The sequence below is a fragment of the Haemaphysalis longicornis genome, unplaced genomic scaffold (genome assembly GCF_048455015.1).
Source record: "Haemaphysalis longicornis isolate Haplotype H1 unplaced genomic scaffold, Haemaphysalis longicornis Haplotype H1 scaffold_9, whole genome shotgun sequence".
Taxonomy (NCBI): domain Eukaryota; kingdom Metazoa; phylum Arthropoda; class Arachnida; order Ixodida; family Ixodidae; genus Haemaphysalis; species Haemaphysalis longicornis.
The window spans coordinates 31235001-31248272 of record NW_027526460.1 but is presented as its reverse complement, the minus strand read 5'-3'; the positions used below and the strand labels follow the sequence as shown (position 1 = coordinate 31248272).

General features: G+C 45.9%; 1 protein-coding gene across 5 annotated transcripts in view; it reads right to left on the bottom strand.

The window, feature by feature from the left end:
- The window catches only part of LOC144152642 (protein DOP1A), a 58456-nt gene extending 45255 nt beyond the window's left edge, over positions 1–13201 (bottom strand). For 4 of the 5 annotated variants that reach the window (XM_077683988.1, XM_077683991.1, XM_077683990.1 and 1 more), the window contains exons 1-5: positions 12980–13201; positions 10397–10562; positions 8032–8384; positions 4569–4758; positions 1473–1648 (exon numbers count right to left, since the gene is read on the bottom strand). In XM_077683988.1, coding sequence (XP_077540114.1) covers positions 1473–1648; positions 4569–4758; positions 8032–8384; positions 10397–10543 — 866 coding nt within the window. In that variant the 5' untranslated portion in view covers positions 10544–10562; positions 12980–13201. Of the gene's footprint in view, positions 1–1472; positions 1649–4568; positions 4759–8031; positions 8385–10396; positions 10563–11954; positions 12546–12979 lie in introns of those variants that run through there. The other variant, XM_077683989.1, reaches the window with a different exon arrangement.
- Between the last annotated feature and the right edge of the window lie 71 nt (positions 13202–13272).

Below are 13272 nucleotides of genomic sequence, written 5' to 3'. Positions count from 1 at the left end.
GTACACCTAAGAGCAAAAGTTTATGCACCACGAAAGCAGCAATTTTAGGTTATTTCTTGGCCACACGGCAGCCCGGGGTACTATGTGCGTCGTTTTTGATAGCTTCAGTAACTAACTATACTACATCTCGCATGTGCACGGCAGTTTGTCGGGCTGCTACTGGAATAGAAATAACCTAAAATTGTCATTTCCCTGGTCCATAAACTTTTGCTTGTGGCTGCACCATCATCGACAACAGAAATGCAAACACGAAAATATGAACCAAAACACACAAAATAGGGCATTTTATCTCCCAGCAAGTCCTGTTGTTGCATGGCTTTATAGGGGTAACAGTTTGGGAAAGTGACCTTTCAAATGTGCCACAACCGTGCCATTAAAAGATCTCCATGAAATATATTCCTTGATTTTGTGTGTTCTGGTTCATATTTTCACGTTTGCTCTTGATTTGTCCATGGCTATACGTACAAAGAGAGAGAAAGAATGGGTGGATACAGCAAATGAGAAAATGAGATGAGAAAACAAAAGGAACAAAAGAATGTACCTCTGCAGACGGACTCCTTATCAGAAGCAGGCAGAAATAACAGCCCTGCACATAACTGCACTGGTACGTGCTCGATATACATAACACAGCCTTGACCATGTCGCCCCATTGTTTTATTTAAGGTCAGTGCACACATGATAATGATATGGGAGAATGCACACGCTACTCATTTTAGTCCGTGCCTTTGACCTGCACAAAAAGAATGTGCTTAGTTTTTAATGACATTACCACCAATGCCAATTATCACAGTAACAAAAATTTGTTTTAAATATCAGTACAGTGTTAAATATCAGTACAGTAATCGAAGCAGACTTCCATGCAGGAATAAGATAACACCAAGTTTTTCTGAGCTGCGACAACTAAGTGCGAAGCTGAAGGCCATTTGTAAAAGCATTAATAATAAACAAAAGAGTTAGAGCAAAAAAAAAAAAAAGCAGTACAATTAGGATTTTGAACCAAAGAACAAAACCAGATAACTGTAGTTTATGTTGCTGGCTGCTTCATTTAAATGCATGAATAGTAGATGATTCTTGTGTGCATTATGGCACCTCTAAATGGTATAAATTAATTTTCCATTGCCTGCTGCAAGATAATTTATAGCCAAGGAGTACTTAAACTGTGTGAACTCCTCAACCTAAATTTGATGTCCTAGTATCATCAAGAAAAAAAAAGTGTTTCTTTAGCTGCTCTACAAATGCAAGTCCTTCGAGCACAGCCCATTCTACTTTTTTTCACAAACCCTGCGTAGCAGACGTCTTGCATCCGAGGTTGGGGCTATAAAAAGCATAGCCTGCCGCCCAGATGTATGTGGAGACAGGACGGAAATGTTCATTTTGTTTAAAAATGCAAAAAAAAAAAAAATTATGTGTGCAGTTTTAGCTTGTTAAGTAAAAAAATTGCGTGTTCTCTCTTTGTCAATCATCATGCACACCTGTTGAGCGACATGTCCCTCCGGAGCAGGACCCCTACGGCGGCAGTGCAGATGCGCACCCGATCGGAGTACACCAGCTGGCAGTTGTGCATGGGGAAGCCCAGGAGGAGCAGCTCCAGGGCACTGCGCTGCACCAGGAAGCTCGAGTCCTGCAGGGAAGCACACAGGCCCTGCACCTGGAAGAAGACGGGCCAGCTGACGTCAGTAGGGCAAATGCAATGAGGTACCAATAGCCTCGCCTGCTGTCACTGTCAACCAGATGTCACCAAACATCTGGTTGACATTCTTTCAAAAGCAATGCAACTTGGTAGAACCTCCTGCAGGGCTAGTTGGTGAGTAATTCCCATGGTTCGAAACGCAACGAAAAAAATACGGATGGGAAGTTAGCGCTGTTCCATCATTTAAAGAGCAAACAGACGTAACATGCAACATTAGTACCTCTAGTGTTACGTCTGTTTGCGCTTTAAGCTCAGCACTGTTTTGTCTGTCTGCTTTGTGTTTGCAGTGCTTTTTCACTGCACCCAAAACGTGAATTAGAGCAATGCACAAGTCGGAGTCGGATCCAGGCCTGCTATAGAGGCAACAAGGAGGCAACGAACAGTGTCTTCTCTATGGAACTTTGCCGGGTCCATCGAGCAGTCCCTGGCTGGAAATTCTGGCCTGTGCAGTACACTCAACCTGCACAACTTCTTGCCTCTAGGGACAATGAAGGGTTTCTAAATACCTGGCTGAATGAACGTACAGTGAAACCTCATTAAACCACATGTGATGGGGACGCGAAGAAGTAGTACTAACTGGCACTACGGTTTATCCGAATTCATTAGGTTAGAGGAACACCGAGTTGGGGATTCGACTTAACTGTGAATAAAAAGAAACTACAGCTTATGCGAGTACGGTTTAATTAAAGGAGCCATGAAGACAAAACACAAGTTTGGTTCATTCGAAAGAGTGCCTCGTTAGAATCATACTGACACCACTTTTAATGCAAACTTCGCTCAAATAAGCTACATAATTAGGAAACAAGAGAATGGCCATGCGACCCACTAGCTCATTTCCCGCAACAGAACCTATGATGTCATACCAGACAGCTCTGAGATTGGCAGAGGCCGGCAAAAGCAAACGCAAATTAGGCAGAGCTTATCAGCTTACCAAACGAGATATCTGCGCTGAAAAATTTAGCTTACATTTTTTTTATACCAGTAAGAATGGTGGGATGAACAGAAGTTCCGAAAGCACACGTAAACATAGCACTGATGCGTACTGCTGTTGGTGCTGCGCGCACTATGCTTGGTTTAGCTGCACAGCACTGCGGGGCTTTGGGGTTGTCTCAGACGACACTGGCCGACTGACGCAAGCAATGGTGTCTTACGTGACCATATTTGTCGAGCGAGCACCATGTTTCACGAAACGATTATTTTCTACCTTTACAAAAACAAGCCAGCTTTAAATAGCGTCAAAAACAAACCAAAGGCAGAAAATGGCTTGCAACGGTATGGTGGCGCCATCTAGGTTCACTAACGGTAAACAAGGCTTCGGAATCGCCTGCACAGCGGTGGGTTCCCAAGATGCCATTGCGGACCACGAAAGCACGTCGATTTGGCGGGAAAATCAAAATTTTAACCTAAATTGATCAATTTCTCAGTGAATAAAGCATCGTTTGTATCCGCAGAAGTGCTGGGGGCACTATAAAACATGAAATCTTTTGAATTAAACGAACTTGTATTTTGTCTTCATGGCTCCTTCAAGGAGATTCCGCTGTATCTAGACAGGCTGACTTCAAGTAGACTGGGATAAAATAGCAGTCTGCTAAATTAGCAAGTGGTAGACTGTCAAGAGAAATGCGAACAGTCCAAGTTTTGGCAGAAACTGCATTAATGTACACTGCACACCACCAAAAAAAGTCACTCCATGAAATGGAAAAGCCAAGCAAAATGGCAGCCAAGAAACCCATGTCAATATATGTACATGTAATGCAATATGGTGAGACAAATAATTAATTATAAAAGCCTGCCCATGCGCGATACTAGGCATACAACCTGTTATCCAGTTGGAGTTGAAGAAAATTTTCAAAATTGGAGAGCACGTCCGCGTGCAAAATGCCTGACAGCTGCTGCATTTTGGCTTTTCCTTCTAGCATATATGCTCTCCCACTCCTCTCCTTGCAGCCTTTTCTACAACTACCTGATTGTACACGCTCACCGTACCAAAAAAAGCTCTATTTTTTTGCTATACAGCTTATTCCACGCACTGTACCATCATAATGACATACGCGATAAATTAATTCCCTCTCCACCATATCTTTCCCATCGCATTGATCACGCTCACAAAGTAGGTCTCAATTCATGTCTTAACAGAACGTTCGCACAATCATTTATACCCCATACATCACGAGACTGGAACCCCCTTCCTGCAGAAGTTGTATCGATTACTGATAACCATTTTTTTTACGATGCCCTTGCTAACATTGCATAAGGTGAATCTATCTTTAAAAACAAACTGATTGCTTTACTTGCGTTTGTATTATATCTGACTGCTTTTGTTATTTACCTGAATTATTTATTTACTTGAATTTATCTGACTGAATGTATCTTTATATAACAAACTGATTGCTTTATTTGCTTTTGTATTGTAACTGACTGCCTTTTTATTGTGTTTGTATTGTAAAATTGTAACCACTCCCCGATGTAATGCCGTCCGGCCTGGAGGGTAAATAAAGAAATAAAAAATATTCACTCATGATCCTAGCAACACGAGTGGCCCCACAGTCTGATCAACTCGCATGCATTCTGCGGCCACTCGACTCTACAAGGCTGTAACTTCATGCTTTATCATCTCTGTCTTGAGCCTGGTCTTTTTGTGTTGTGCCCGCTTCTCTCCGGGAATAACACAGTCAGCCATGTAACTGACATTCTTTCAAAAGATGGTATAGATTCTTTTTTAACTGCGGCCATAAAATGCGCTGATCTCCATTAAATTTTCCCAAAAGGCAAATGGCCACAAGGCAAGGTGGAAGCCGCTTGCTAGAAGTGCCCTGAGAACACGCTCCCACTGTGACCAGAGTCCAAATCCCCACCCCGGGGGGTGTCAGTGGCTCACCATGCAGTCGATGTCGGTGCCGATGCAGAACAGCTGGTCCTCCATGCTGAGCTTGCGGTTGTAGTGCGAGATGATGAAGTTGACCGCGGCCTGGCGGATGTTGGCGTTGCACAGGATGCACTTCCAGAGGCTGCCGTAGAAGTAGCTCTTCTCCACTGCTACACACACATTGAGAAGCAGGGCATCCGTCCTGAAACCAGGGGGTAGAGAAGCGGCCTTTTAACGTACACCAAAAGAAAAACAGATGCCGTTCCACTCAATGCCAAAGCAGTTGTAAGTGCGAAGCAGTGATTTGCCAGTGTTTCCCTTGAGTTATTGTTGTGAGTACCTTTTAAGTTTATCTGGACCTGAAGTTGGGGATTCATTTGCGTGCAGCTTGCATTTGTCCTTTCCAAATTAGGGTTAGCTTGCCCTCTCTGCCATTTCGCTTGAGCTTCCCGAACTTAAACCGCAGGATTTGCTTTCCTTCGCTGCTGCTGAACCTTGACTGCTGCCTGACGAGCTTGGGGATTTTCCTCTGTTAGATCACACTTGGCTTCTGCTTCACGTCACTGCACAGACGAATTGGCCCTCTGGCATCGCTGTCTTTCACGAGAAAGCGCCCACTGTCGTTTGATCCGTGCCTACTATTTTATTTGGTGTACATGGCGGGAAAGGCCGGCTCTCATTGTTCGTCTAGGAGGTTGTGGCGCCGTCTCTTGACTGGTTCCAGTATCAGCCTGGGTGCTGTGGTGCCCCTCTTGACTGGTTTCGGTATCAGTCTGGGTGCGTGACGCTAAATGTCATTGCACCCACTGCAGACCACAGAAGCTTGGTAAGGAGCAATGTCCTTCGGTGCGGGTGGAAGCAGGAGTGATGGTTTCCCAAACACTAGCGCTCTGCACCCCAACAGGTGGCAAGTTTTGGAACGGAACCTTATGAGAGACTCGGCCTTTCATTCTACACCTCATTGAGAAGGTGATCAACAAAATGAGAAGGATGAATCTGACGTGTGCACCTGCATGCGATTCTCTCCGTCACAAATGAGGTTCACGGGTCTGTCTCAACATTGATGACCGAGACTTGTGCACAGACGTACACCACAGCACCCCCTTTTACAGGTTCCCCAGTGATGCTTGCAAAGTTGGAAAAGTGGTATATGAATCGTTGCACTATTGAACGCACATGAAAGTTACAACAATGAGTACCATTAAATTGCACAGTGGATTCACTTTTTTTCCCAAAAAATCTGAACATGTGGGAGTAAATTAATTTATAACTCTCTGCCGCATTTTTTTTTTTTTTTTTTTCACATAGTATCAACCTAGTCGCACTTCCACATGTTGCGACTCTGTCCCCTGACCTTCTGCACAACAAACTTTAAACTGACACTGCTAAATCAAGGTGGAAAAATGTCGTGATTAGTGCCAGGCTACGAGGCTTGCTTGACAGAGTAAAGATGCCAGAACCAGGAAGAAAGCCTACTGTATTTTTTCGAATCTAAGCAGATAGTTTTTTTGAAATACTGATATATCAAACTCCAGGGTCGGCTTGGATTCGAGGATTTTGAAACACGCGCCAATTTCCAAGTGAAATTGAGGGAAGTGGCGCGCAGCTAGCGCCACCTAGAAAAGAAAGTATTGTAGCCATTACTAGACGAGCCAGTAGCCACTTAAGGGGCCATAGCTAAAGCATAGCCTAGGCTATGGCTAAAGTATTCTAGTTCACTCGACCATAGCTGGGGGCGATGCTGCCATTTTGAACTGAGCGGATAGTGGCCTGCATGCGGTGTGGCGTTTGGTTTTGACAGCGCAATTGCACCAAACAAGCGGTGCCATTATAGTGCCGCTTTTAAAAGAAAAGTTGTTTTAGCCGCGGAGTTGTCGTCGAACGTTCAAGCCGGGCGGGACTGCGGCGTGGATGAAAAAAAATGTCCGTCATTGGAAGACGCAACGGGAGAGGATATTTGCGTGCGCCGCAACGAGGATGGCATTCACCGGACCACGAGAAGGCCGTCACCACAAAATGGAGATGGCATTGACTGACTTCGTTCGGACGCAGCGAGCAGCTGCCCTTCTAGTAACGACAGAAGTGCTCCAGGCAAAAGCAAGGGAGCTTTCAAGGGAACGAGGCTACAAAAATTCGTGTAGCGCTTCGGCTTTAGCCTCCGTCGTCGAACCTCAATCGCCCAGGAGTTGCCCGGTGATTTTGAAGATTGATTGATTGATTGATAAATCTTTATTGCGAGCATGAGGCGCAGATGGTAGAGCCCGGTGGAGGGCATCCTTAGTCCAAAAACTGATTGAGTTCCAGCACCGCATCTTCATGTTCAATAAACATGTTTTCTTTTTGTGAACGCTGACCTCGCCTTTTTGTTCGACCTACATTCGAGGTACTTTTTTTTTTTTTTCGTGGGTTCGGACTTTCGGGGGTCGGCTTAGAATCGGGGCCGGCCTAGATTCGAATAAATACTATATTAGCAGCTTTACTGTGTGTTGGAATCTCCTATTTTTATGCATTCAGAGTCTCCTTAATGTGTAGTTATCTAATCTTTGCGGCCGCTTGATATCCATGCTGGAAGGTCAAGGACTGCTATGCTTAAGTAGGAAAGGTGATAGGCAATGAGGGAACAGACTCTACACTCACTGATAGTAAGGGGATAAAAAAAGTGTTTGAAATAACAGCTGCCTCACAGCCTAAACTGTGGAGCGCATGCACTCCACAAAAGGCAGAATTCACCTGCATTTTCCAGATTTAAAAAATGGTGAGAGAATATATTATACAATAATTCTACAAATGATACATACTATATAGGTTATACAAATAAATAGATTAAACGCAACATTTTTTTGGGCACTCAGCCCTCTTAAGTGTGTTTTAAAGGCGAAAGCCTGGCGCGCTACTACGACGGGAACCTTTTGTATACCCATTGACACAACAGCCATGGCATTTTAGCACCCTTAATCCACTTTAATCTCAATTGTAATCATTACAATAAATCATTAAGCTATTCTAACTCATTTCAATCCACCTTGATTGTGGTTTGAGGGAAAAGAAGAGGAAACAAAGTGCACTGGCGATATTTTTAAGCCCATCAGGGAGCTCACCTGCATACAACTAACTGCAGGGGAAGGGAAGCAGAGGGGGAGGGAAAGGATAGGGTAGAGTGCTGACGAGATAGAGAAAGAGAGGAGAAAGAACAAAAGATGGGGCTAAGTCAGTCCGGGCACATCAGTCATTAACATGGCAGTCCAGGCCAAAGCCGCTGTGTGAAGTCGGTTGTCTCCAGGTAACGGAGCAGATTCCCCTTAATCCCACCTCACTAATCATTCAATTCCTAATCAATCATCAGTTCACTGTGGTAATCATTAATCGTCTCTTATACATGCTTTGGTTCGCTTTTGGCCTTCCTCGGGTTTTCGTGCCTTCTGTGTTGTCGCCGGGGTCATTCAAGGTCATCCTCCAGCGAGTCTCGATAGCATACCTGTCGTAGTAGTCCGATCCCTCCTCGAGGCCCGGCAGGACGCCGACGAGGAAGCCGTTGAGGGCGGGCCGCAGGCGCTCCCCGAGGGGCAGAAAGTGTGCCTCGTAGAGGGCCAGCAGGGCGGGCCGCACGTTCATGGCGGCGTGCGCCAGGAGGGGGAAGAGGCCCGCCCCATAGAGGAAGAGCTCCTGGGCCAGCCGCTGGGGGCCCGCGGCACGCAGCAGCAGGTCATACGACTCCAGGGCCTTGAGGTGCACCCCGCTGGGAAGTGCTGGGTGCATGCATTGCGCCAGCCGCTTGCTCACCGTCAGACGACGGGGGATCACCTGGTACCGCAGGTGGCCAGACACCACCTGCACCACAACGGAGGAAAGAGGAGGGGTTTTTCATCAAAGGGCGCTAAGTAGGCAACCACCAAGGGTGTATCGCGATTCCCAACGTAAACTCTCCACTCTACCATGGAATTGATTCGAAACTAGACAAGTTCCGAAGACATGCCGACAACACTGTACAGAAGAAAGTATACAGTCTCTGTTATTTGTCATTCTCGACTGCTCAGAACTGCTCCAGAGCAGCTCCACTCTTTGTTTTTTTGTCCATAGTATTTCTATTACAAGAGCAGTGTTGCACTGCCCACAAACGGCTCAGAACTCAGGTTGTCTGCTCCGATTTAATAAAGCAGACAACCTAACCACAACCACGCACTGTCTGACCTTCCACAACCTCCCAAGGGACACTACTAAAGGCAACTTAGAGGTGCGCTCCAAAGTCTAAACTCTTTTTCACTGACTTCTGTGCAGCACTGTAGAAGCTGCATTTGAGAAAGTGCCGACAACCAAATGCAGGAGAAAGGGGTTCCACAGGGTGTCCGCTCCCACATCAAAAGGATGCTGAGGTGTGCTGAGAACATTGTCTAGCCACCGTACCAGATTAAAGTCTGGAATGCATAAGCGGTGTCCCGAGCTTTTTCCAACCAATTTACCCTTATTTTTGAAAAGTGCCACTTCCCCATCACAAGCTTCCAACTAATTTGCTGACATCTGCTACTACAACACACTGGAAAACTCTCAAGGCTTTGTTTGTTTAATTTTAACCACAGAAAAGGGTGAAAATCTGAATTTCAAGCACTGAAGCACCATGAAAACGAACTGCGAAATAGTGTGACATTGTCACTGCAACGCTTTCTCCTCTGCTACCCGTTACAAACAAAAGACATCTGCTACTTAGACAAATAATAAATTACAAGTTAAACAGTACAATGCAACCGTGAATAATGCGTATCTACTTTAGTGTCTCTTTCTAAGGAAATGGAGTTCTCTTAAGTCTACAGACAAGGAAATACAGTCATCAGCTGTTTCAGTACCAAATCACACAAAGAACATTGCTTGTTTCGAAGGTTTCAATGCATTACGCCTCATCATTTTCTTCCACTGTCACCAGTTACCCAATGCATCGGGCACAAAAATCATCAGCCAAGTCATTACAACTTTGCCGTTCCCCTGCCCCAACTTTTTAGTTTCAATGTTTCCATGTTAAAGGAGCACTGACACCAATTTTTGGCGTTAATATTATTGCACAGTTCGCTTCCTTCACTCAACAGAATACCCTGGCTGAAATATGAGCAGCCTGCGACGCGAAGAACATAGTTCAATTAGATCTCATTTATCGCGCCGACGGAGCAGCGCGTGGAGCGGCACTCAGCAAATGGACATCAGCGTGACATCACTCCAGGAGAGGAAAAAGAAGTGACGCGCCAGCGCTCGTCAAAAACTCGTGACGTCACTTCACGCGCGCGGCCCCACGAGCGGCGAGTGGGCGCAACACCCTCTCAAGCGGGCGCCGGTGACATCCGCACAAAGCGGTGAGGTCAGGCAGGGAGTCTGTCATATGCGCTGTTCGGGATGAAAGCGCGGGAATTTGAAACAAACGATTTTCAGGCCGTTCAATGTAATTAACTATCGCGCGCTGAAGTATGTGAAGTGCTGTTTCAGGTTCGCCAGACCATTAAGCATCGATAAAAGCAATAAAAGTGTAATATAAAATTTTCGTGTCAGTGCTCCTTTAAGGTACAGGGTGGTTATAATTCCCCCCCCTCACCCCCCTGCTTTTTTGATTAGATATAGTTCGTACAGTATTCATGTGCGCAGTTAAAAATTTCACCCTGAGTACTTGTATGCTGACAAATCTGTCATAAAGTTGCAAGAAGAGCGTGCTTATACGCAAGTTTGGAATGCACTTCTTGCTTATCAATAAATGCATGCACAGTGGCAAACGAAATAAAGAAAACGACTCAGAACACGAATCACACATTTTAAGCTACGTTCTGATAAGGTGGTCAGACAGTTATTGCCACTGCTGTGTGTACCTTGTTGAGTTTGCCGAGGGCTGAGATGAGATCGGCCCATTCACTGGTGTTGTCGAAGCTCTTGAGAGCCTTATCAATGGCAGTGACATAAGAGCGGTACTTGGGGTCCCCAAGCAGCTCGTACTCTTCGAGGACAACCGTGCCCATGGCTGCATCCGGTCACAGCCTGCACACGGGAAGCAAGACAATACCAAACAATGCAAATAAACAATCCACTCCTTCCCTGCCTTTTCGTTCTGCCTTAATGGCTGTTATGTGGCGGCAACTAACGAAAAGTGAAGGCTGGAGTTATCCAGCCTAAAAAAGAGATAGGTTCAGCAAAGCGCATTAACAGCAGTGTAGTACTTGGTCAGCAGCCCGGTACCCGAAATATTTTCCCCAGCTTTTGAAGCAAGGCCAGGCATGACTACAAAAAAAAGGATTAAATTAAATTTTTTATAACAAATATATTGTTTGCATTCAGCACCTGCACATATCACACTTTGCCTCCCCACTGATAACATTCCACATTTATTCACAATTTGATCACAACCCGTGATCCAGCAATGCTCGAGGGGAACAAAGCCACGTAGTCACACAGTAAACTAATGACCAGCACTCCAAATTTTCTAGTCCCTTTGCAAAGGCTACTGGATTCTGAACAATTCTTGACCCCTAACATGGCGGTACACATTGCTTCTTGCAGAAGAGGCGATGCTGGCTACCTTAACTATGTGAAACTCCTAACACATGCTTGTTGCATTGCTCCAAGCAGACCAAGCCTCTAAGTTTGGCGTGGCGGACTTGCCTGAGTGTTGCAGCAGCCGCTATGGTAAGATTAAAGCTGTACACAAAATCTTAGTTCTAGAGATTTTGTAAAGTGCTAGTTATGTTGTACACATGAGCTGTTATACCTACCTTGTACAACACTCGCTGCAGTCACACCTACTTTTGCAGAGTTAAAACAAACTTCACAGCAGTTCTGCCATTACCTGTTAATAAAACTGTTTTGATTTTGACTGGAGGAACGTGAGTACCATTTTACGAAAACCACTCCCATTTGCAAAACACAACAACCATGATAGGCATTTAAGTTAATCCCACGCTTAGGAATATTAATGTGATCTGCCTCTGAGACAGAGCGCCAGGCACGAACTTCTCAAGCTGCTTCATTTATCTGCGAAGACGAGAGTTCACCTCATGCCAACAATAAAATGGCATAGCCCATTCTTCGCTCCTTAGTTTTCATTGGGAACGTGTTGCACTGGCTTCCTGGCAAAGACTCTCCCAGGGTAAATAAATAAGTGAACAGGGAAGAGAGATTGACATATAAAGTACTGATAACACCCCCCCCCCCCCCCCCCCCCACAGCCATTGTCCATCCGCCTCCGAACTGCTTATTTACAAACTTTGAAATACAACGTACTGATAAGACAACGCACAGCCATTATCCCTTTACAAACTTTGCACTTGCTGCATGCGAAACAGTGTCATATAGACACAATTCGGCCTTTTTTCTCTTAAAAGAACATTTCGGCAGAAAATACACCACACCACTGCAACTGAAAAAGCTTCCAACCTTCAGTAACACCGAAGTTGTGACAACAGCGTGCGACTCTGGAAAGCATGGGGGTTGTTTCGACCCATGCGCGTTCACGAAATACCAACTAGCCTGCAGGGCCACAGCATGTGCCAATGTCCACATGTGATAGAGCAGTGGGGTTGTTCGCGATGACAGTGCAACTTTTCCTGCACTGATTCTCACAATGCAGGCGACTACCACCGACTACCACACTAAGGCACCGCCTGTAAACTTGCAGGTGAGAATTTTGAGCGGCACTACGCGTTGTAGCAGAACAGTCCGTACTACGCTGGGAAGAGCGTGAACCCACTTAGGATCAAAGTTCAACGGCACATTAACCGCGAAAAATAAACCCACAGCTGCAACTTGTGGCACAGCATGGGCCCGGTAGGCTGCCGGGTTCTCCAGCGATACATCATGCCTGCATGTAGATCAGCTATGTCACGTGAAGAGCGGCGCAGCTGTGAAGCGCATCTCTGCTCCGTTCAAATGAGGTGAAAGTGTCCAGCGGCAGACGTAATTCTGCCTGGATGCGGCTTCGCAGTTGGCGGGTCAGACGCCGCCCAAGTGTTATCTGACGAACGTTCACGCGAGTGTCTCTTACGAAAAGTTGCGCAAGCCGCGAAGTGCGCGCTGAAACAAGAACCAGAAACAAAGGTTCCGCATCGGCGCGCCGTAGCGGGGCAGTCATCTGAGTCGGAACTAAGCTACGAGCATGTCGCCTGCACGAAAATATTTGTGTCGTTTTTTTCAACGGGAAGACATATAAGCGCCTGTCAAAACCCACATACCTCGCCAAACCCACCTGTCACCCAGAAACTGGTCGGGCAGGTGCCCTCACGATGGTGTCGCTACACCCGGCTATTGTTCCGGATCCTCACAAATCGTGAAGGTTAACTGAACTGTCAAACAAGCTGGAAACTTACGCGTTTTAGAGCTGCTTATCGACTGGTGCACTGAATGAACAAGCAAGATCAACGCGGGACCTAGCGAACGATATGAAAACACAGTTCAATACGCACCCGGTTGACCGCATGGTTTGATGTTGCGTTGCGAGACTTGGAGCAACCTACAGGTTTTTAACAGGTGTGACGAACGGACAATCTGATGATATAGCGCCGCATTTCACTTCTCAAATTTGCCCGAACGATCACACAAAATCAGGGAACGAAATACACCACACTCGAGTACGCTCGAGCCAACGCGAGCGCACGCTCGCAATGCCCAGTGTGAGCGATGGAAGCTGATACCAAGGCCGACCAAGGCGGCAAGGTCGCAAGGTCTTTTGCCGATTTCAAATAACTAACGCTTGTTA